Source organism: Anabrus simplex, chromosome 2 (genome assembly GCF_040414725.1).
Source record: "Anabrus simplex isolate iqAnaSimp1 chromosome 2, ASM4041472v1, whole genome shotgun sequence".
Classification (NCBI taxonomy): domain Eukaryota; kingdom Metazoa; phylum Arthropoda; class Insecta; order Orthoptera; family Tettigoniidae; genus Anabrus; species Anabrus simplex.
Window position 1 is genome coordinate 261142320 of NC_090266.1, and position 24591 is coordinate 261166910.

General features: G+C 37.5%; 1 protein-coding gene across 2 annotated transcripts in view; it reads left to right on the plus strand.

Annotated features, from left to right (window-relative positions):
• The window catches only part of LOC136864040 (luciferin 4-monooxygenase), a 215275-nt gene that overhangs the window by 111615 nt on the left and 79069 nt on the right, over positions 1 to 24591 (plus strand). For both annotated transcript variants that reach the window (XM_067140563.2, XM_067140564.2), the window contains one exon: positions 4069 to 4231. In XM_067140563.2, coding sequence (XP_066996664.2) covers positions 4069 to 4231 — 163 coding nt within the window. The remainder of the gene's footprint in view (positions 1 to 4068; positions 4232 to 24591) is intronic.

The following is a 24591-nucleotide window of genomic DNA, read 5'->3' on the forward strand; positions in this document are numbered from 1 at the left end:
GACATTTACGAGCAATGGGGAAGATCAATAAACTTGGTAAATGAGTCCCACATGATTTGAATGAACAGCAAATGGAAAATCACAAAGTCACTTGTGAAATGCTGCTTCAACGTCACAAAAGAAAATCATTTCTGTACCGAATTGTGACGGCTGACAAGAAACGGATTTATTTTGAAAACCTGAAGCAGAGAATATCATGGCTGTCACCTGGCGAAGCCGGTCATTTAACACCAAGGCCAAATCACTTCGGCAAGAAGACCATGCTTTGTGTCTGGTGGGACCAGAGCGGTATTGTGTATTGTGAAATCTTGAAGCCCGGCAAAACCATTAATGTACAATGCTATTGCCAACAAATTGTCTTCTTATTCTACCACTTTTCCCACAGCTGTGGGGTCGCGGGTGCGAACTGTGTCGCACATGTAGATTTGGTCATGTTTTACGGCTGTATGCCCTTCCTGACACCAACCCTATATGGAGGGATGTAATCACTATTGCATGTTTCTGTGGTGATTTGTAGTGTAGTGTGTTGTCTGAATATGAAGATGAAAGTGTTGGGACAAACACAAACACCCAGTCTCCGAGCTGGAAAAATTAATCACATGTGATTAAAATCCCCGACTCAGACAGGAATCGAACCCGGAGCCCTCTGAACCGAAGGCCTCAATGTTGACCATTCAGCCAGTGAGTGGGACAACTATCGCCAACAAATGAATTATTTAAATCACGCATTGATCGGAAGATGACCAGAATGGGCCAGAAAACATGGCAAAGTGATCTTGTTACACGACAATGTGCCATCTCACACAGCAAAACCAGTGAAAGACACCTTGAAATCGCTTTGATGGTACATCCTTCCACACCCGCCATACTACCCCAACCTGGTGCCATCTGACTATCACCTCTTTGCACCAATGGGGCACACGCTCACAGAGCAGTACTTCAGCAGTTTCGAGGAAGTTCGGAAATGGCTCCACAAATGGTTTGCCACAAAAGACAAGGAGTTTTTCTGGCATACTATTCATAACTTACCTGAAGGATGGGCAAAGTGTGTAGAAACCAATGGCCAATATTTTGAATAAACAAAAAAATGAATTTCCCTGGAAAATTACGTGTTTTCTTTACCAAAAAAAAAAACTAGCAAAAACTTATGCATACACCTGGTATTTCCAGTTCCTTGTCTCCAATTTTCATAGTTCCTTTTCCTTTTTTACTTCCTCTACTCATCACCATTATCTTGATACATTTTTATTCCATATTCATCTCCGTATCAGGTGATAAAAGGCACTCCCCAGTTGTATCCTTCTACTAGTTTCCATATCCAGTCTCCCATTTTCTGTCAGTTCATTTTACAATTATTTTAATTGTTCTACTATTTCCAGTTCCTTGTCTGCAATTTTGATAGCTCTTATTCGTTCTTTACTTCCTCCACTCATTACCATTGCCTTGCTCTTCTCACATTGATCCTCCATCATCACTGTTCAATCCTTCCATCCAGCACATTCAGCTGTTGTTGTAGCTCCTCCTCTTCTTCTTCCCAGAACACATCATCTGCAAACAATATCACATTCATTTTTCCCCTCTATAATCTTCCGTTGCTGCCTTTATGATGTCATCCATCACCATTATGAAGAGTAAAGGTGACAGAACACTCCCTTGTTTTAGTCCATTGTTAATTCCAAACCATTCTGATGTACCCACAGGTTGTCTTCACACAGCTGCAACAGTTATCATTAGAGGGTGGATTTTTGCATATTTGCATACTTTGTTTGTTTCAAGGTATAGTATGCCTATAAGAAATATTCATACCTTTTGAAATCAATTGGCTAAGTTTTATAGTGCATATAAAAGCATATATACAGAACAAGCACATATTCTTGACATATATGCTTATAAATGCATCATTGCATTTTTTTATTATCATATTATCAGTACAATGATGCAGAGAGATGAATATGTAAAAATTCTGTTTGCCACCAGAAACATTTACAATGCATTGTTGTTGACAGTATTAACAAGACCATGACAATGTGTAAGTGTTTTTTCCAGTGGCATTTTGGTATTCAGTTCAGATGTTGGAATCATAGAAAAATAATGTTTTATGAGACCTGAAGCAGCAGAGAGTAGAGATCCTTCCTCAATACTTGAAAGGGACCAACCTACTCATCCCAAAAAAATATTCTTACTTATATAGAAGAATTAAAACAGAAACAGCCTGAAACTAAATAATGCCACAATTTTCTTTGTTCCTCTGGTCTTGTCACTAGCAGTACCTAACCAGTCCAGACCAATTGTCTTGTCCAGACCAATATTTTGTAGCTCTAACCTATCTTTACTGTTCATCTTTCGTGTTATTCAATACCTGTGGATAATGCACCGACATTAGCAAGCCTGTTTAATGCATTACGAGCTCGCCGGTGCCACCGTTATGTTGGATCAGACATTTCCTCATCAGTGGATAGGATGACCTGGATCATCAGCTGGCCCCCCCAGATCTCCAGACCTTAATCCAGTGGATTTAACTGTATGTTAGACCATTCTTTTCTGTGACAAAGTGTTGCTATTATGACTGTAGTTCCTACAGCCATACCACTCTTATATCTGTCACTAATGTGAGCCTTGTTCGGCTATATCATGTTTGACTTTGGGGCTACTGTTACCTTCTTCTTCTCCTCTGGAGCCTTATGACTTATCCTGGGTGTGTTCTACTGGCAGCATCTTAACACTCGGTAACATAACCTACTGCAATTTGTTATTAGCACCATCATAGTAAAATGTAAGATGTAGCAGTGGCAGAATCCTCTTAGATATGTTCGACATTTGGGAATTGTTTATAATTTAATAACTCATCTGGTACTCATGAAAGTGACCATTGGCTAGGCATCAGGTTGATGGCTGCATGTCTGGCATGTGTAACCTTGTTTACATTTCTCAGATTTGTACATGTGTATGTTTGATGTTTATACACAAAACCTGTTTTCATACTTCATCCTCTCATGCTATCCACAATACAAGGTTACTGCTGACTCTTCCCCAAGACGCCTTTCATGGTTCTGGTCTTACACATAGTACTCTGTAGTTAACTACAGCAAGCGATATTGCCATGTATGACGTATATTTCATCTTGTTTTCTCCCAAACCATACATTTTTTACTGTTCTATTTTCATGTCTTTCAGCTCTTAATGACCTTGGGCATCATGTTTTCATAGCTGCTAGTTATATCCTACCCATCCTATATATATATATATATTGTTTTTTATATTGTCAACCTGTCATGTCTTAACAATATGAAAGAATGCAAGCAAGATAGTGGAGAGCAGGAAATATCCTGTACAGCGGGCAAGGCTGGCCACGCTAGGCACTGATACGCTCTCGCTTTGCCAGGGAGAAAAGGTTAAGGTGAAGCCGAATGTTCCCTGGTGTATGAATGCGAAACTGTGGAAAACTATCTTCAAAGATATGACAGCAGGTGTTCACAGTCCATATCCCCTGTATGCAAGCTTACAGCTATATGAAGCATACTACATAGATATCTCACTTTCATCTCCATCATCATCATTATTATTTTGCTGTTTGTCTTACATTATACCGACACAGACAGGTCTTATGGCAGCGATAGGATAGGACAGGTATAGGAATGATAAGGAAGCATCAATGGCCTTAATTAAGGTACAGCCCCCTCATTTGCCTGGTGTAAGAATGGAAAACCATGGAACACCATCTTCAGGGCTGCCAATGGTAAGGTTCGAATGCACTAACTCTCAAATGCAAGCTCATAGCTACATGGTCTGTATCACCATGCAGTCATCTTGCTTGGTACACATCACTGTTGATGGGACCTCCAGTTTTATGTGAAATTCAAACTACAAGTGCATGACTATTCCTTTCAAAAATTCTATATATCTTAGCTAGGATTCAAATCCTAGTCACCTTGTTGAGATGTCAGTAACAATGCTATTCATTTTTTGGTAGTAATTTACCATTGTTCACACTTGTCATACCCATTAAAACTATGTCATCTATTTTATATGTGCCTTTAAAAGAATATGTACAGTATGTGTGTTTTTCAGTGGTTCATACGCAAGTAGAGAGGACATTGCTTTGGGTTTGATGCCATTTTTCCATGCGTATGGACTGGTTTTGATGCTGATGTGCCTTTGTGAAGGAGCAAAAGTAGTTGTCATGAACAAATTTGCAGTTGATGTATTTGTTTCAACCATTAAAAAGTACCAGGTAAGATTTCAAAATGTTATGGGTGGCTAAAAGATCTTAATGTTAGATACTCCTTTCCTTGGGCTTATGAGAGGTATGTGTCAGATGGACCTTGTGATTATAGGGATGAATGAGAGTGTATGGTATTTATTTTGATGTCAGTTGCCAAATATGAGAAGTGGTCCACTTCTCTAATAGCCCTTATCAACATACTAAATATCTGTATGAAGGATATTCTATTATCACTCATGTTATCAATCAATCACTACTGATCTACATTTAGGGCAGTCGCCCAGGTGGCAGATTCCATATCCATTGTTTTCCTAGCCTTTTCTTAAATGATCGCAAAGAAATTGGAAAATTATTGAACATTTCCCTTGGTAAGTTATTCCAATCCCTAACTCCCCTTCCTATAAATGAATATTTGCCCCAATTTGTCCTCTTGAATTTCAACTTTATCAATCAATCAATCAATACTGATCTGCATTTAGGGCGGTCGCCCAGGTGGCAGATTCCCTATCTGTTGCTTTCCTAGCCTTTTCCGAAATGATTTCAAAGAAATTGGAAATTTATTGAACATCTCCCTTGGTAAGTTATTCCAATCCCTAACTCCCCTTCCTATAAATGAATATTTGCCCCAGTTTGTCCTCTTGAATTCCAACTTTATCTTCATATTGTGATCTTTCCTACTTTTATAGACGCCATTCAAACCTATTCGTCTACTAATGTCATTCCACGCCATCTCTCCGCTGACAGCTCGGAACATACCACTTAGTCGAGCAGCTCTTCTTCTTTCTCTCAATTCTTCCCAACCCAAACATTGCAACATTTTTGTAACGCTACTCTTTTGTCGGAAATCACCCAGAACAAATCGAGCTGCTTTTCTTTGGATTTTTTCCAGTTCTTGAATCAGGTAATCCTGGTGAGGGTCCCATACACTGGAACCATACTCTAGTTGGGGTCTTACCAGAGACTTATATGCACTCTCCTTTACATCCTTACTACAACCCCTAAACACCCTCATAACCATGTGCAGAGATCGGTACCCTTTATTTACAATCCCATTTATGTGATTACCCCAGTGAAGATCTTTCCTTATATTAACACCTAGATACTTACAATGATCCCCAAAAGGAACTTTCACCCCATCAACGCAGTAATTAAAACTGAGAGGACTTTTCCTATTTGTAAAACTCACAACCTGACTTTTAGCCCCATTTATCAACATACCATTGCCTGCTGTCCATCTCACAATATTTTCGAGGTCACGTTGCAGTTGCTCACAATCTTGTAACTTATTTATCACTCTATAGAGAATAACATCATCCGCAAAAAGCCTTAGCTCCGATTCCACTCCTTTACTCATATCATTTATATATATAAGAAAACATAAAGGTCCGATAACACTGCCCTGAGGAACTCCCCTCTCAACTATTACAGGGTCAGACAAGGCTTCACCTACTCTAACTCTCAGAGATCTATTTTCTAGAAATATAGCAACCCATTCAGTCACTCTTTTGTCTAGTCCAATTGCACTCATTTTTGCCAGTAGTCTCCCATGATCCACCCTATCAAATGCTTTAGACATGTCAATCGCGATACAGTCCATTTGACCTCCAGAATCCAAGATATCTGCTATATCTTGCTGGAATCCTACTAGTTGAGCTTCAGTGGAATAACCTTTCCTAAAACCGAATTGCCTTCTATCGAACCAGTTATTAATTTCACAAACATGTCTAATATAATCAGAAAGAATGCCTTCCCAAAGCTTCCATACAATGCATGTCAAACTTACTGGCCTGTAATTTTCAGCTTTATGTCTATCACCCTTTCCTTTATACACAGGGGCTACTATAGCAACTCTCCATTCATCTGGTATAGCTCCTTCGGCCAAACAATAATTAAATAAGTACTTCAGATATGGTATTATATCCCAACCCATTGTCTTTAGTATATCCCCAGAAATCTGATCAATTCCAGCCGCTTTTTTAGTTTTCAACTTTTGTATCTTATTGTAAATGACATTGTTATCATACGTAAATTTTATTACTTCTTTGGCCTTAGTCTCTTCCTCTATCTCAACATTATCCTTGTAACCAACAATCTTTACATACTGCTGACTGAATACTTCTGCCTTTTGAAGATCATCACATACACACTCCCCTTGTTCATTAATTATTCCTGGAATGTCCTTCTTGGAACCTATTTCTGCCTTAAAATACCTATACATACCCTTCCATTTTTCACTAAAATTTATCTTCATATTGTGATCTTTCCTACTTTTAAAGACACCACTCAAACTTACTTGTCTACTGATGTCCTCCCATGCCATCTCTCCACTAACAGCTCAGAACATACCACTTAATCGAGCAGCTCATCTCCTTTCTTGGCCAGTCCACCTGGAGATGCTATAGAAAGGTCAGAGGCTTACCACAAGTGAATACCAATTCGTAATCCTTATTGTCAGAAGTATGGTGCTGTTATTACTAGACCACTGAGATAGAAAAGAAACAACTGAGTAATTATTGCAGTGCAGAATGTAATCCATAACACTCTCAAACTGAAAAACTCTGTTAATGACGTGGGTTAATGAAGTCATTACCTAAATCATATATCTCATAAGCACTATTAACACATTACTAGGCTAGTTTATGTGGGTGTGCCAAAACTTGAATTTCACATGTATCTTATTCTTATTCTTCTTATTCTTCCTGGCCTTTTCCCAATTACTGGCATCAGCATTAATGTAGATCTGCCCAGTTTTATGACTAGATTCCCCTCCTGACACATATATGGAGGGATATATCCACTACTGCGTGTTTCTCTGGTGATGTGCAGTGAGATATGTTGTAGGTAAATGATGATGTGTATTGAAAAGAACTCAAATACCTAGCCCCTGAGCTAGAGGAATTAACCACACACAGTGAAAATCAACAACCCAGCCAGGAATCGAACCTGGTGCTCTCTGAGCCAAGGCCAGTATGCAGACCATTCAGCCAAGGAGCCAGACATAATTTTTAAATCTATGGTATGAAGCAATTTAGAGAATTTGCTTTATGTCACACCAACACAGATACGTCTTATGGTGATGATCGGATGGGAAAGGGCGAGGAGTGGGAAGGAAGCAACTGTGACCTTAAATAAGTATAGCCCCAGCATTTGCCTGGTGTGAAAATGGGAAACCACAGAAAACCTTTGGGACTGCCAACAATTTGGTTCAAACCCACTATCTCCCGAATGCAAGCTACAGCTGCATGACCTTTACCACACGGCCACTTGCTCGGCATGAAGCAATTTAATACAAAGTAGATTACTGTACAATACCACAGTAGGTCTGTTTAATCACAGAAAGGAATGAACTAGTGACAAGTGAAGATGTATATATCAGGAAATGCCCATACTTTGGCACTACCTTGAAGAATATGAGATATTAACGCAGGGCGTGTACAGTACATTAATTGGAGTTGGTACAGATTTTAGTTCAGTAACTTGTCTTACTTTAACATTTTTGGCTTTAGTTTTCAAATTCTATTTTATATCACCTTTATAAGGAGCGCTGTTCTGGTGTGATGACTTCTCAGATGTTCGCTGGTGATGTCTTTCTCATAGAAGCATGTCCTCGGGCCATCTTCACCATGGAACTTGTGTCAGCACCATGGAATCACGTCCTGCTGTCATCCCCATGGTACCACATCCTAGTTCCCTTGACAGAAGCTCTACATGTTCTTGAAGTTCTTGAAGTTCCCGATATGGGCTTCACACTCATTTGAAGTTGACTATTCGAGTTCGAAAGTACAAGTTTCCCAAATACAACCAGAACAGATGAACTATTTGTGATGTGAACTGTAAGTTCATTCACATGAAGAAATTAATTTTCACTGATATTATCACTGGAGATAAACTTAAAGTGAAAAGAAAATGAATCACGTTTGAATGTCAGTGGAATCAAACCTGCAACCATTTGTGAATATTTACAGGTATATAGAGTTTATCCACATATGTGAACACTGCTGAGGTTTGCACCAATTATCATGAAGGAAACACAAGTCTGCCAGAGTTATAATACACAAAAAAACTTTTTAACACTATGTCCTAATAAATTCATAATAATAATGTCACTCTGAGTTGAGTGTCTGTAGAGAATTCAATATTATAGAATAAAGAGTAAGTTCAGTTTATTCTACAGGAAGCTAGAGTTATTGAATGTTCACTCATGATGATGTGAAAAGTTAAATTTAGTTCCACTAGTAATCACTGCATAATACAAGGACATTATACTATGAAAGTTAAGTTTTACTTTCACTAAAGAAAATATGTAAGTTTGCAGTACTGTTGCTTAGAAGAATCTAAAGTTTGTTTCTTGTAAAGAAATAATCTAAGATTGCAACACGGTCATGTAGCAGAAAATACAAGTGTTACTTCGGCTAAGAAATAATCTAAGTTTGTAACGCTGTTCTGTATAAGAAAGTTAAAGTATTACTTTTACCGCTGTGATTATTAAGTTTGTAGCACTTGGAAATTCTGTCCTAAGACACAAAGAAATAACGCTGAACTGGAATAAAATCCAGCAGCTAACCAACAAGGTAGAGCTGTGAATCTCAACTGGATGATTTGAGTGAATCCAGGCAACGTCGTATACTGGAGAGTAGCAGCTGGTGAGACATATCATGTCTACTGCATCAGTTTCATGCTCCTTGAATAACTTCTCAAAATTATCAGATTTTTATGAAATTTGGAGGTTTTGTAGAATTTGTAGTGACACACACATTGCTGTTATCCGATTTGTTGTATTCCAGTTGTTATTATAGGAGATATAAAATATGACAGAACATCATATGATACTTGGTGATGTGTTTGAACCTTGGCCGGAAGCAGAGAGGCCTGTGTCATCCACTCCACACCAGCCTGAGCAGAGCTGACGTGTGTGTAACTATGTGCTGAAATACATTGTAATTTCAATTGTAATTGCTGTATCGGCATTTTGGGTACAATATCAAGATAGGAACATGAATATGACCATGATAAACATAATGAGAAGTCAGCATGGGAGGAGAGAATAACACAAAGAGGAGACAAGAACAATCAGGAAAGTACAAAGGATACAAGGAAAGTTAAAGGGATGAATTGATGAAGGCAGTGTATGAAGATGAGAATTTCCTTGTCCTTTTGTTTCAATCAAACAGTCATCATTGATCTGTATTAAGGGCTGTCGCTCGAGTGTCAGATTCCCTATCAGTTGTTTACCTAGTCTTTTCCGCAATGATTTCAAAGAACTTGGAAATTTGTCATACATTTCCTTTGTTATATTATTCCAATCCCTGGTTCCTCTCCCTATAATTTAAATAAATATTTGCCCTAGTTTGTCCTTTTGAATTCCAATTTTATATTCATGTTATGGTCTTCCCCGCCTATAAAAGCTCCACTCAATGCTATTCATCTACTAATGCCATTCCATGCCACCTCTCCACTGACAGCTCGGAACACACCGCTTACATGTTATAAATTTCATTGTTGGTCCATGGTGGATATGTAATCAAAACTTATAAATTAAAAATCCACCTTTCCACCACTATATTGATAATCTCTTGACTATTTATTTCTACATTAAATCTACATTAACTACGGGACATGTTTCATCCTGTTTTTGGTCATCCTCAGCCATGATTCCTTGTTACAGACTTAATTCTTTTTAAACACAAAGAACAGGTTCCATGAAACATTAGACAATTGGCAGCACTTAATTAAAATATGCTTATTAATGGGAATAGTAAAATGGTAGAGACTTGTGACTCTTATCTTCTTTTTGCGCGTGACATATCTTGTTCATAAGAAATACATTCTTACTGAAAAGATGCACTTGTAGACTTTCTCTTAAAATCTCCAACCAGTCTTAAATCTTTAAAATCCTCTTTTTACTCCAGAAATTGTAACTTACATAAGAAGTATTAAAATGGGCTTATGTCAGTAGTCTATTTGTTGTGAGTGAAAGTGGATTTCTTACTGTTGGACAAAACAGACCATTTGTTACTTGAAGTAAATGAACAAATTCCATATATTATTGTTATGTCCAAATCTGGAAAAATGAGAAAATGAAGATGATAGTAGCAGGTAGCAGCTAGGGACCCTCTTCGGAGGCAGCCCTACCCAGGGAGTGGCGCCCCTGCCTATGTGAGTCCCAGAGCATACTGACCCGGTGTGTAACATCTGGTATGGGTCCCAGTTCAGGGTTACGAGTGAAGACCTCAGTGGCATCTACGGTGGAGAAGGTGGACTTCGGTATGGCGGAGATGGCGGAAGGGGCATACCCGTAGCGTCTGTACTCCAAAGGGGCGGCTACAAAAGGCGTCTGTCTCCATGTTAGGGGCGGCCTAATTTTGAACCTGGCAGTAGGTATAAAATGCCTTTGGGTGTGGCGAGCCCATCGTAACAATAGCCTATATGGACAAAGCAGATATGGTGCCTCGGAAAAGGTTAGGGCGTCCCCTGCTAAAAGCGACACGCAGCTCTTCAGGTGCTGGGGGAACTGTGAAAAATGGGCAACCAGCACCAAACTACATCAAAATTGCAACAGTAAATGTACTGACACTGATGGGAAAGACAGAAGAACTGCTTGACTTCATGATAGAAAAAGATATAGCCATACTTGGACTGTGCGAGACCAAGAAGAGGGGTACAGATGAGATCCCTCTGAGAGAAGGATACAGGCTGTATTACAGCAGAGGACGTGAAGCAAAAAATGGAGTGGCCAACATACTTAGAAGAGAAATCCAAGAATATGTGGAATATACAAAGTACGTCAGTGATAGGATGATGATGATGAGACTCCAGTTTGAAAATGGCGTGAAAGATCTATTTCAGTAGTATGCCCCACAAATTGGTTGCATAGATGAACATCTAGAGGTCTTCCTAGAGGAAGTGGAGAGACAGATATAAGATAAGGAAGTACTATTGATGGGAGATCTAAATGCACACGTTGGAATGGAAAGACAAGGAAAGGAAGATGTTGTAGGGCCCTTTGGATATGGAAATGTAAATCCAGAAGGCGAGTTGTTGGTGGATTTTTGCATGAGGAATCAAATGATTGTTGGAAACACCTGGTTTAGGAAGAAGAACAGTCAGAAAATTACAAGGTATGGTTGGGGAGACAGAAGAACAAAGACCATGATTGATTATATAATCATAGAGAAAGAACACCGGAAGAACCTTGTAGATGTAACAGCCATGCCTGAAGAAGCCTTTGGTGGAGATCATAGAGTTGTGATAGGAAAATTGAAAATTGGAAAGATTGAAAAACCCCAATTAAGAAGAGAGAAAAGAATTAAAATATGGAAGTTGAGGAGAAAAGCATACAAGAAGAATTTCAAAGGGAAATGATACCCTTGGTACCCAGGACAGAGGTGGGGAATGTTGAAGAGGAATGGAAAAGATTTAAGGAAGCACTGGTTGGATGTGCAGAAAAGGTGTGTGGTAGAACATCAGGAAATGTGAAAGACAAAGAAACACACTGGTGGAATGATAGGGTAATGATTAAAGTGAAGGAAAAGAAAATGGCATGGAAAGTATGGAAAACATCTAAGACTGAAGAAAGTAGAAGAAAATATGTGGAGGCAAAGAATTTGGCCAAGAAAGTAGTGGAGGAAGAAAAGAGGAAAAGCTGGGCCTTATTCACACAGAAATTGAGAGATGATATGCAGGGCAGCAAGAAATTACTGTATGGTATCTTAAGAAACAAAAAGAGAGATCAAGTAAACACCAGATTTGTGGAGAATGAAGGTGGCATAATTTTAACAAAGCCAGAAGAAATAAGAAATAGATGGAGAGAGTATTTTCAGAAGCTGCTGAACATAAGAATGGATGACAGTCATTCAATGGACGACCAGGAAAGGCAATTAGCTAATGAAGAAACTGATAAAGAAATTACAATGAATGAAATTGAAATGGCAGTAAGAAAGAAAGATGAAGAATGGAAAAACTGCTGAAATAGATGAAATTTCAGTGGAGATGATAAAGGCAGCTGGAGCTGTAGGCCTGCAGTGGACATATCAGGTTCTCAGGAATGTCTGGGAGAATAAGGTGGTCCCTGAGGATTGGCAAAAAGTAATAATCATCCCAATTTTCAAGAAAGGTGATAAGAAAGTTTTGAAGAACTACAGGGGAATTACTCTAATATTCCATGTTGCTAAGATAATGGAAAGGATACTGGAAAGTAGAATAAGGTTGAGGGTTGAGAATCAGATACAGGAAAATCAGTTTGGTTTCAGAAGTGGAAGGTCAACAATAGAGCCCATTTTCATTATGAGACAACTAATGGGAGTATGGGAATGATATGGTGATGACATTCATTGACATTGAAAAGGCATATGACAGTGTCCAAAGGACAAAAGTTTGGGACAGTCTGGTGCAAAAACGAATTGGACAGGGATTAATAAAAATGATCATGGCATTGTATAAGGAATGTTGTAGTTGCGTGCAAACACAAGTTGGCAGGACAAGTTGGTTCAAAATAACTAGTGGGCTGAGACAGGGAAATGTTCTATCACCAATACTGTTTACAATAGTAATGGATGACATCATGAGAAAAGCAAAAGCAGCATATGGAGGAAGAGAAATGAACATGATGTTATTTGCAGATGATATTGTGATTTGGGGAGAAGACGACAGGAAGGTTCAAGAACAGTTGAATGTGGTGAATGGGAAGATCGAAGAATATGGATTAAAAATAAGTGTAGAAAAGAGTAAAACTCTTGTTATGACTAGAGGGGAGAAAGAAGGGAAAGGTCAGATTAGACTTGCAGACAAGCCCCTGGAAGTAGTGGAAACGTTTAAATACCTGGGGAGTGAATTAATGGAGAATGCTCGACTGGATGCTGAGATTAGTAAAAGGATTCAAGCTGGAAGTCGTTTCTATCATAGTGTAAGAAACATGTTATGGGACAAGGATGAGCCAACGGAAGCAAAGGATACTATGTACAAGATGTATTACGTACCCATAACAACTTACGGAGCAGAAACTTGGACAAAAGAAGGATGAGAGTCGAATACAGGCAGCCGAAATGAAGTTCTTGAGGAGTATGATACAGAAGAGTAGAAGAGACAAAATAAGGAATGAGAAAATCTGGGAAGAAATTGGAGTGGAAAAATGAATGATAGAATAGAGAAGAGCCGACTAAGATGGTTTGGGCACATAAAGCGAATGAGCGACGAAAGAATACCAAAAAAGGTGATGGAAATGCAAATCAAAGGAAGGAGAGGCCGTGGACGACCACGATTGAGATGGAAGGATACCATCCAACACAGCATTATAGAAAGAAACCTGGACTGGGACACAGTGTTGGAGGAGGAGTGGTGGAAAGACGGAAGAAAGTGGAGAGGAACCATATTTGCCCCTACCCAGCTACAGCTGGATAAAGGGAAATGATGATGATGATGATGAGTATGTGAATGTAAAGGGACAGATTACTGCGTATAGTTAGATCTTAGGCATACTCACCCCATACCACTTTCCACAGCCGACTCACTCACCACCACCTACTGTACTAATAGCTGCTCTCCATCTAGTATTGTATCTGTGTGTGACTGTGGGACCTCCATGTGCAGCAGGATGTGGAGGGAAAACAGAGGGGATAAAAAGGGGCAGATGAGGAGTGTACATCTATCAAGGAGGGGAAGTTTCTTTTATTACTACTAAAATGTTTTCATTCCTCCCCAGAAGGGGGAGGCAGACCTTTTAGACGGTGATGCAGTCTCTCAGGCCGGGAGATCTGTTATGGTGAAGGAGATGCTCGAAGAAGGTGAGGGGATTAGCGGCCGTGGCCTGTACTAGGAACTGTCCCGGCATTCACCTTAGTGCAGGAGAATGGAAAACCATGGAAAAACACAGAAAACCATTCTCAGGACAGCCGACGTTTGGAACCAGCCGAGAGGTCCATCCCTGTACCGTCTCCCGAATTCAGAGGTGTAGAGCCATGGAAGAGCCATGGCCACCCCTCCTCTGCTTGGTTGGCCGGTCAGAGTGCAGAGCTGTTGGACCACAGACCAGCCGTGGCCACTTATGAGCCAAGACCCACTCTGCATCTACCGACCAAGTTTCTTTTTTAAGAAATGTCTCTTGATTGAAACCTAACAGTGTTAATAAGAAAGGAGTTTCATCATAAAGAGGATTCTTGTTATCTAAATTATAGTTCAGATTGTACTAATTATTATAAATCTGATCCTAACACATCCAGATGCATACTCTTTGCTGACTCAGCCAGTTCTCCCCTCTTTATTCCATAAGCCACATTTATATTAACAGCTCCCCATCAAATTCCATTTTGTTCGACAAATTGTGTCCAAGGAGTCCCTGGCCTGTCAATGGAAGCGGAACTCCATTACTCCCATAGGTCTGAGGCTTGCCTAAAACATTTTGAATGTGCTTGGTGAAAATTCTGTGAAGCAGGGAGGTTATCTGCTTACACATAGTCCCAGTGTGAATCTCTCCTCTAATGGGTTAGGGACCACTGGTGAACTGTACAGTCCTAAGTGCCCGAGCACAAGGAGTGCCATGACTCAGAATATGTCTGAGATTTCCCATTCCATAGTAACTGGTATTCCGACTCTCAGGACCACTTACTAGGCCACTCAGCTGTTGCCCGTCGTTCACGAACTAGGATGTGACAACAGTAACCCACACCACGAAACATCCCATAATGAACCATCCCATATGCAAGTCTAACATTAATTTTTACATCATTTGAACTAGTTTTGAGGACACTGTTGACTTCTTATAGCTACAGGAACTGCACTCTTAGATAATCGTGCAGATAATCCCCTCCTACTGTTTTGTTTTTCCTTGAGGCTTATACAATTAACACCATAACAGTATTTACATTTGACAAATTTATAGATTAATTATGAAAGAACACTTATTTTTACAATTGTATAACCATCAGAATCATCCACATTAATCACAGTAAAACTCTGTTTGTCCTCAGGCTTCAAGTATGTAAGCACTCAAAGTAGGCATACCTAATGCACTGACCTCTTCATTGGCCGTAGGAGAAATTATCCCTGAATCAATATATTCACTTGTAACTTCTTAATTCTGCCCATTATTAAACAGTAGAAGAAGTAAATGCAATAAAATTTACAAGAATTCTTTCAAAATACACTCAATAGCCTAGCATGATGTAAGAATGGAAACACAACAGACATAGGCAGATAGATATTGTCAGATGTTTCTGCGGTTTTCAAATACTTCGTACTGCCGAAATAAGTATCTTAAATTTCCTTGAGAACATTCTTAATTTACCAGGAGGTCCTAAATTAAATATCTACTTAACAGAGCTTGACAGAGGAGCATGGTAACTAGACACCATGTTTAAATAACTGAATTGAGGCATTTAAAGTGCCAAAAGTGCCAAAATCATATCCCAGCCTATTAAGTACACATTTCCATATATATACATTATATATATGAAGAAAAACGATCAATTTTTTGATCCCTCAACTCTACCATGTGTCCTTATCTGGACAAACATTCTGGAAACATTCTGTACAAGCAAATGCCTGCGAGTAGATGTTTTAGGACTTTGTACAACAGCATGTAACATGTTCAGTTTCATCTCCTCACTTAATGATGGCCTATCTGACCTAGGACAGTCCATCACTGTTCTGTTTGCTTTGAAACGTTTCTGTAAATTGAAGACTGCCTTCTGTGTTGGTGGAACAGTGTCAAAGTGTTGGTTCCATTCTTGAAATAATAACTGAAAACCACTTTTGCATGATGTTTAAACAGCAAAACTGCCTTCCTCTTTTGACAACATAATAACAACATCTGTGAACACTGAATATCAAATCAAAATCTCTTTATTTTGCAAATGAGGTGTCACCTTGGTGGCAAATGGTACACTAAAATACATTATTGTCAAGCACTAAATATTAAATTAACAAGAGAAGAAAATTTTTCGTATAATACAATATTATACAATTTACGCTAACATTTTTTTCTATTAAGCACACAGCACATCCTTAATAAATTTATATTGTTTTTCAAATCAAATCAAAATATCTTTATTTGCAAATGAGGTGTCTACCTTGGTGGCAAATGGTACACTAAAATACATTATTGTCAAGCACTAAATATTAAATTAACAAGAAGAAAATTATCCTATAATACTATATTATACAATTTACGCTAACATTTTTTTCTATTAAACACACAGTTCAATCTTAATAAAATATACTGTTTACAAAATTCTACTTATAATAACTCCTGTACTACTTACAAATATAGTCAACTGATATACAGTATGTGGAATTACTTCAAATGATACCATACAACTGGTATAAGATTAAAATTTGAATTGCATTTATTTACTTATTATTTCTTTTACCCATTCTGGAACCTAAGTAGCATAATGACCTGCTGCGTCTTAACCAGAGCCCCTTTTGCCACCACTTTTCAGAGTTCCTGAAGGGCCTTCACAGCTACCGTAGCGGTCCCAGGGCCCTCGAAGTCCCCACTGTACTTCACCCCTACAGGCAGTCCCCTACTTGGGCTGTCCAAACTCCTTAGACCAGGGGATGGAATTAATTTATTCACACACATATTTTATTTACATTAACCTGCACTGGCCAAATGCCCTCTAACATTTATTTTCTCTGTTCCTGTTTATTCTCTTCTTGAATATCTGTACAGATTTTGGAAAAGGATCAAACACTACCTCTGGTAAACTGTTCCACTCCTTCACACCCTTCCCAATGAATGAAAATTTACTCCAATTGCTTCTGATAAAATTCCTTCTAATTTTATATGTGTGGCCAGTCCTACCAATATAATTATTTTCCAACTGAAGCCTCTCACAGATATCTCCCCATGCTTCTTCTCCTGTATAGGCTCTATATAATCCTGTAAGTCTAGTTTTCTCCCTTCTCTTACTTAAAGTTTCCCACCCAGGTTCGTTTAATATTTTTGATACACTACCCTTTCTCCTGAAATCACCTGTTACAAATCTTGCTGCTTTCCTCTGCACACTATCTATTTCTTTTATTAGGTACTCTTGGTGAGGATCCCAAACACTGTTTGCATATTCCAATGATGGACGAACCATACTTAAGTAACTTTTCTCTTTTAATTCTTTGTTGCATCCTTTAAGTAGCCTTATTATGACATATAACGATCTGTATGCTTTCCCAACAATCTCATCCACATGACCCTTCCAGTGCAAATTACTTTCAAATCTCACACCTAAGTATTTGCACTTGCCATCTTTTGGGATAACTACCTCATTCAAAGTATATTCAAATTCAGATTTAAACCTCCTGTTTGTAAAAGTTGTAACAGTTGATTTGCCTCCATTAACCTTCATATTATTCTTTTCAACCCATTCTTGTATACTCTCAAGGTCCCTTTGTAATTCTGAACAATCATCAATGTTATTTATTTCCCTATAAACAATTATGTCATCTGCATACAATCTTATTTTTGCTGTTATATTATTCCCTAAATCATTTACGTATATTAAGAAAAGTAATGGACCGATTATACTACCCTGTGCAATTCCCTTACAAACTTTCTCTTCCTGCGATACATTATTTCCTACCTTGACATTCTGAACCATTGAATTTAGAAATGTTTTTCTCCAATGTGTAACCCTTACGTCCAATCCTATTCCCTCCAATTTCTTTAATAATATTCCATGTTCCACTCTATCAAAGGCTTTGGAAAGATCTATGGCTATGCAATCTAACTGGCCTCCTGTATCCAATTGATCTGATATGTCCTGCTGAAATCCCACCAGTTGTGCTTCACAAGAAAATTTCTTTCTAAATCCATATTGGCTCCTCATGAACCAATTTGTATCATCACATATCCCTCGGATGTACTTTGCTATTAAACTCTCCAGTATTTTACAAACTATACTGGTCAGGCTGATTGGTCTGTAGTTCTCTGGTTTCCTTTTATCACCCTTTCCTTTATAAATTGGTATTATTATAGATTCCTTCCATTCCTTTGGTATTACACTATTATTTATGACATAGTCAAAGAGAAATTTTAAATAAGGCACTATGTACCCATTGTCTTTAACACCTCTCCAGTAATTTGATCACTTCCTGCTGCTTTTCCTTGCTGAAGCAGTTGGATTTCTCTGAAAATATCTTCATTTGTGAATGAGAAGCTTCTTGTTTCCCTCTGTGTCTCTTCCTCTCTATCTTCTGTTTTGGTTTCCAACTCCTGACAATCTTCTACTGAATCTCTGAATTCCCTACTAAATAGGTTTGCTTTCTCAGTATCTGTTAAATAGTGTTCACCACCTTCTCCCACCATTGTAGGAATTTGGATTCCTTTTCCTTTTTGATTCCTGATACATGAATACAGCTTTTTCTCTTTCCCTTTGTGGTCATTACCCTCTTGAAGTATGCCATTCATATAATTCTGTTTTCCTTCCTTTTTCACTCTATTCAGTTCCCTCATTAGCTGTTTTCTACTTTCTCTACTCTCCCTACCTTCTTTGATTTTCCTGTTTACTATTCTACATTTTCTTTTCAATTTTCTTATTTCCCTTGTATAATAAACAGGGTCTGAGGTCATTTTACCCTTCTTAACAGGTACAAATCTCTTCTCTCCTTCCCAAACGATTCCTTTGAATTTAGCCCAAAGTGTATCCACATTACTCCCTTCACTTATCCAACAACTGAATTGTGATTTAAGGTAAGTCCCAAATTCATCAACTTTAGTTTTTCTGTATAATTTCTTGTCTTGTGTGACCCTCTTATAAGCATTTTAGGTACAAGTCCTACATCAATTATTACAGCCTTATGGTCACCTATTCCTTCAATTATCTCAGTTTTATCAACAATTTCCCATGGTTTAAACAAGAATACATCTAGTAAGTTATTGAGACAAGTCGGTTCTTGTACTACCTGTGTAAATCCTCCCTCCCAAATTAACATATCTGCCAGTTTCTGTTTATGGGCTTCATTTGCAGCTCCATTCCATTCAACTTCAGGCAAGTTTAGATCTCCCCCAATTATTACCATATCATTATTATTGTTTTTATGAGTATAATCTATTATTTTCTCAAATACTTCCATGTCTCTTTCCTCTCTTCCAGGCCTGTATGTTCCTATAATTCCCACCTCCTTCATATTATGACAAACTAATTTTATCCCTAATATTTCACCCCTTTTATCGGTAAACCATTCATGTGAACTATAAGTTTCCTTCACCAGAATAAACACCCCCCCCTCCCTTTTTATCTCTTCGGTCCCTATGATAGACTGTATACCCTTCTGGAAATACTTCTCTATTACCCACCCCTTCTCTTAACCATGATTCCATTCCTATCACCACATCAGTCTCATAAGATTCCATCAATGTACCAAATTTTAATTGTTTATTTACTACACCCTGACAGTTTACCAAGAGCAATCTCAGACCCACTTCCTCCCTTAAACTTGACTGTTGCAATTGGGTAACTTGAAATTCCTTACTTTTCTGAGTTTCATTTTCTAGTTGACTGAGCCAGCTTGAAGTACAGCTGGCTCTTTCTACTAATTTTCCTGGTCAGTATTATAACTCAAGGGAGTTGCCTTTTTTACAGTACATATCTTAAGATTAATAAAATCTAGAACAATATTTGCTATCTTTCGTTTACCTGAATTGTTTAGATGAAGGCCATGCTTTGTGTAACAGTTTCTCTCGAAACTGTTGCTATCAATTACCTATGTATTACAAAAATGTTTACAAATTTTAACCATATCTGTATTAACTTTGTCCACTTCAATGTTCACACATGAGTCTCTAATCAAATCATGCCTGTGGGGCACATTCACTACAAAGATGTTAGTGTGAGTCAGCTTACCTAGTGTACATTTAAGTTGAGAAATGACATTCTTAGTGTCGTTGTGAGCTACGTTGTTCGTCCCGCCGATGATCACTACTGCATCACGATTTCCAAGATTTCTTGCTGCCTGTTCGGTGTTTACAAAATTCTACTTATAATATCTTCTGTACTACGTGCAAAAATAGTCAACTGATATACAGTATGTGGAATTACTTCAAATGATACTATACAACTGGTATAAGATTAAAATTAGCATTGCATTTTTAAAAAATTTTTTTTTACCCATTCTGGAACCTAAGTAGCCGTCAGTCAGTCAGGACATGTTATTTTATATACAGTATACAGTAACTAAATTTAACCCCTAAATAAACAGCGGAATGATTAATTAGCAATGTACTCTAATGTTTACATTAGAGTCTAATTGTTAGATGAACATCACACGTGCCTTCAAATGTAAACATAAGAATGACAGTGAGCTGCTATTTCCGTATTTTGGGAAAGCCAAATGAAAAATACATGTCAGCACAAACCAGAGATAGTGTTGGCTGAATACTATGTAAAGCTGCCACCATTTTGGTGCAAATCTATATACTGTATATAAAATAACATGTCCTGACTGACTGACTGATTCATCATCGCCGACCAAAAAGTACTGGACATAAAGAAATGAAAATTAAATCAATCAATCAATCAATCAATCAATCAATCAATCAATCAATCAATCAATCAATCAATCAATCAATCAATCAATACTGATCTGCATTTAGGGCAGTCGCCCAGGTGGCAGATTCCCTATCTGTTTGGGGATACATTTATATTACAGCATAGGTGCTCACTAAGGAAGGATTCTTGGATATTCCTTTGCTAAGGGGTGAAAAGTGGGGGTGAAATTTAAAGATAAGTATATCTATATCTCAAAAATCAGAGAGTTTACAGATGTAAAAGATTGTATTTGGATTCTCTTTTAAAAATAAAGAAACAAGTATTTTTATTGGAAAATCATCTTAAGGGGGAAGAAAAAAGGTGGAAAAGGTGTTGAATACCTTTTATATGAGGATACTTATTTCAAAAACTGAAGATGTTGCAGTCATGAAAATTGGTATTTGAAATCTCCTTTAAAAACAAAGAAATCACATATTTTTTGTTTTTGGAAAATCCACTTAAGGGGGTGAACAGGTGTGACAAAGGTGGTAAATTATAAAAATGAGTATATCTACAGTATATGTAAAAAATTTAACACGTTACAGACATGGAAACTGGTATTTAGAATCTCCTGTAAAAGTAAAGAAACCTGCATAATTTGTTTTCAGAAAACTCACTTAAGGGGAAGAGAAAAAGGGGTGAATTTCAAAAATGAGCTTTTCTACATTGTATCTCAAAAACTTAACATGTTACAAATGTGAAAATTGGTATTTGAAATTTCCTTTAAGAGTAAAGAAACACTAAAGAAACACATATTTTTTGTTTTCAGAAAAAAACACTTAAGGGGGGGTGGTGGGGTAAAAGGTCTGAAAAATGTGTTGAAGTTTTTAATTAGGATACTGATATCTCAAAAACTGAAGATGTTACAGACGTGAAGATTTATATTTGGAATCTCCTTTAAAAATAAAGTAATACATATGTTTTTGTTTTCGGACAATACACTTAAGGGGGTTTGTACAAAGGACGGAATGAGGGGTTGAGTTATTTTTATGAGGGTACTTATATCTCAAGAACTGAAGATGATACAGACATGATAATTTGTATTTGGAATCTTCTTTAAAAATAAAGAAACACATATCTATTTATTTTTGGAAAATCTACTTAAGGGGGGGGGGGGATGAAAAGAAGTGAAGGAAGAGTTGAATTATTTGTATGAAGATAATGATATATCAAATACTGAAGATGTTACAGATGTGAAAATTGGTATTTCGAATCTCCTTTAAAAATGAAGAGACATGTATTCTTTTGTTTTTGGAAAATCCACTTAAGGGGGGGTGAAAGAATTGAAAAATCAGTTGTTTTTTGTAGGATGATACTTATATCTCAAAAACAGATGTTGTCACAGAAGTGAAAATTGGTTTTTAGAATCTCCTTTAATAATAAAGAAACCTGTATATTTTCTTTGGAGTGGTCACTTAATGGGGGGGGGGGGAGGGTTGAAGGTGTTGAATCCCTTTTTGAGGATACTTATATCTCAAAAACTGAAAATGTTACAGCCGTGAACATTGGTATTTGGAATCTCCTTACTAATAAAGAAACACTTTTTATTGTTTTCAGAAAGGCCACTTAAAGGGGGGAGGGGGTTATGGTGAAAAGAAGTGAAAAGGGAGTCGAAGTATTTTTGTGAGGATACTTATATCTCAGAAACTGAAGATGTTACACTCATGATAATGGTATTTGGAATCTGCTTTATAAATAAAGAAACACATATTTTGTTAATAATAATGTTATTTGTTTTATGTCCACTGACTACTCTTTTACGGTCTTAGGAGACGCTGAGGTGCCGGAATTTTGCCCCGCAGGAGTTCTTTTACGTGCCAGTAAATCTACCGACACGAGGCTGGCGTATTTGAACACCTTCAAATACCACCGGACTAAGCCAGGATCGAACCTGCCAAGCTGGGGTCAGAAGGCCAGTGCCTCAACCGTCTGAGCCACTCAGCCCGGCCATATTTTGTTGTTTTTGGAAAATCACTTGGGGGGGGGGGGTGAAGGGAAGTTGAAAAGATTGAAATAATTTTATGAGGATAATCATATCTCAAAAATGGAAGGTTACAGGCATGAAAATTGGTATTTTGAATCTCCTTTAAAAATAAAGAAACACGTATTCTTTTCTTTTTGGGAAATCCACTTAGGGGGGTGGGTGAAAAGAGGTGACAAAGGAGTTGAATTCTTTTCATGAGGATACTTACATCTCAAGAACTGAGTATGTTACAGACATGAAAATTGGTATTTGTAATATCCTTTAAAACTAAAGAAATACAGAGCAATAAAACCCTATGGGGGTTTGACTGGAGGGGGTAGCTGACAACATCTATATTTATTTCTCTCAAACCATTTTTAACATACGAGCTTGAAATTTCACATGATGGTTGTCCTACATGTCTTAGATTTAAAAAAAAACAAGTGGTCTTAAAACAATACACCCTTAAGGTGTTTTGACCAGGATGGTAAGGCTTGAAAACACAAATATTCATCTCTCTGAAACTGTTTGACTTACGAGGTTGAAATTCCATATGATGGTTGCTCCTATATGTAATAGATTTAAAATAAAAATGATCTTAAAACAATACACCCCTATGGGGTTTTGACTGGGGGTGGGTGTGAGACCCGATGACAAAAACATCCATTCCTCTGAATTCGCTTGGTATACGAGGTTGAATTTTCACATGGTGGTTACTCCTCAGTGTCTTATATTTTAAATAAGATGTGGTCTTCAAACAATTCACCTTTAAGGGTTTTTGATTCGGGGGTGATGTCTGATGACAAACATATTTATTTCTCTGAAACTGTCTGACATACGAGGTTGAATTTTCACATTTTTGTTGTTCCTGTATGCCTTACATTTTACCTAAGAAGGGAAATCGTTTGACATACAAGGTTAAAATTTCACATGATGATTGCTCCTGTATGTTTTAGATTATAAATAACAGGTCTTAAAACAATACACCCGTAACATATTTTTTCTGGGGGTGAAGACTTATCACAAAATTATTCATCTCTCCAAACCATTTGACGTACAAATATATAATTTTACAAGAACTTCGGATGTTGTAGGTGTCAAATATGATATAATTCAAAATATTTCATGTATATAAGGATTGGGACCATGTTAAAGTTGAAGTTATAAAACTAAGTCTTCACAACTGCCAAGGTACTAGACTGAATTTCTGATTTCTCTTTGTTACTGCCAAAAATATTTATTTGTAAAACTTAGGGTTTTAATTGAAATAATCTTAAACTCAGTACATGACTGGAGGAACATTTTTTTGAGACTGTATACCATTAATGGTACCTACACATTCTTGTACATGTTGAATGTTAGAGATTTAAACCTCTCAAATTACTAACCAAATTCCACAAGCTCAAAACATCTACTAGGCCTGAGTAATAATGGAGGTAATTGAGGTTTCATCTCGATTTTTATCAGAGATTGGTGCTGTCCTCTACAAACATACAATTCTGTCTTAGATTTTAAATAAAATGTGGTTAGCTCCAGAAACGAAATTATTCATCCCTGTAAAACCGTTTGACGTACAAAGTTATAATTTTACGAGAAGTTTTTTATTTATTTATTTTATTCCTTTGTTAATAGTCACATGAATTAGAGAAATAGCATTGTTAACAGTCTCTAAAAACTACCTAAATTAATGGATTAATATTAGCCTATAACTTATTACAATTGTTTTTTAAAATAATTAATATTATCTATTTACATCACCTAGCTCTAAATCATACTTGCACTCATACACACTAACATTCATACAAACTGATCATGTATTTAAGAGGAATTCTCGACAAGACCGTTTAAATGCAACTATTGATGTGCTATTACGTCTACTGACAGGGAGA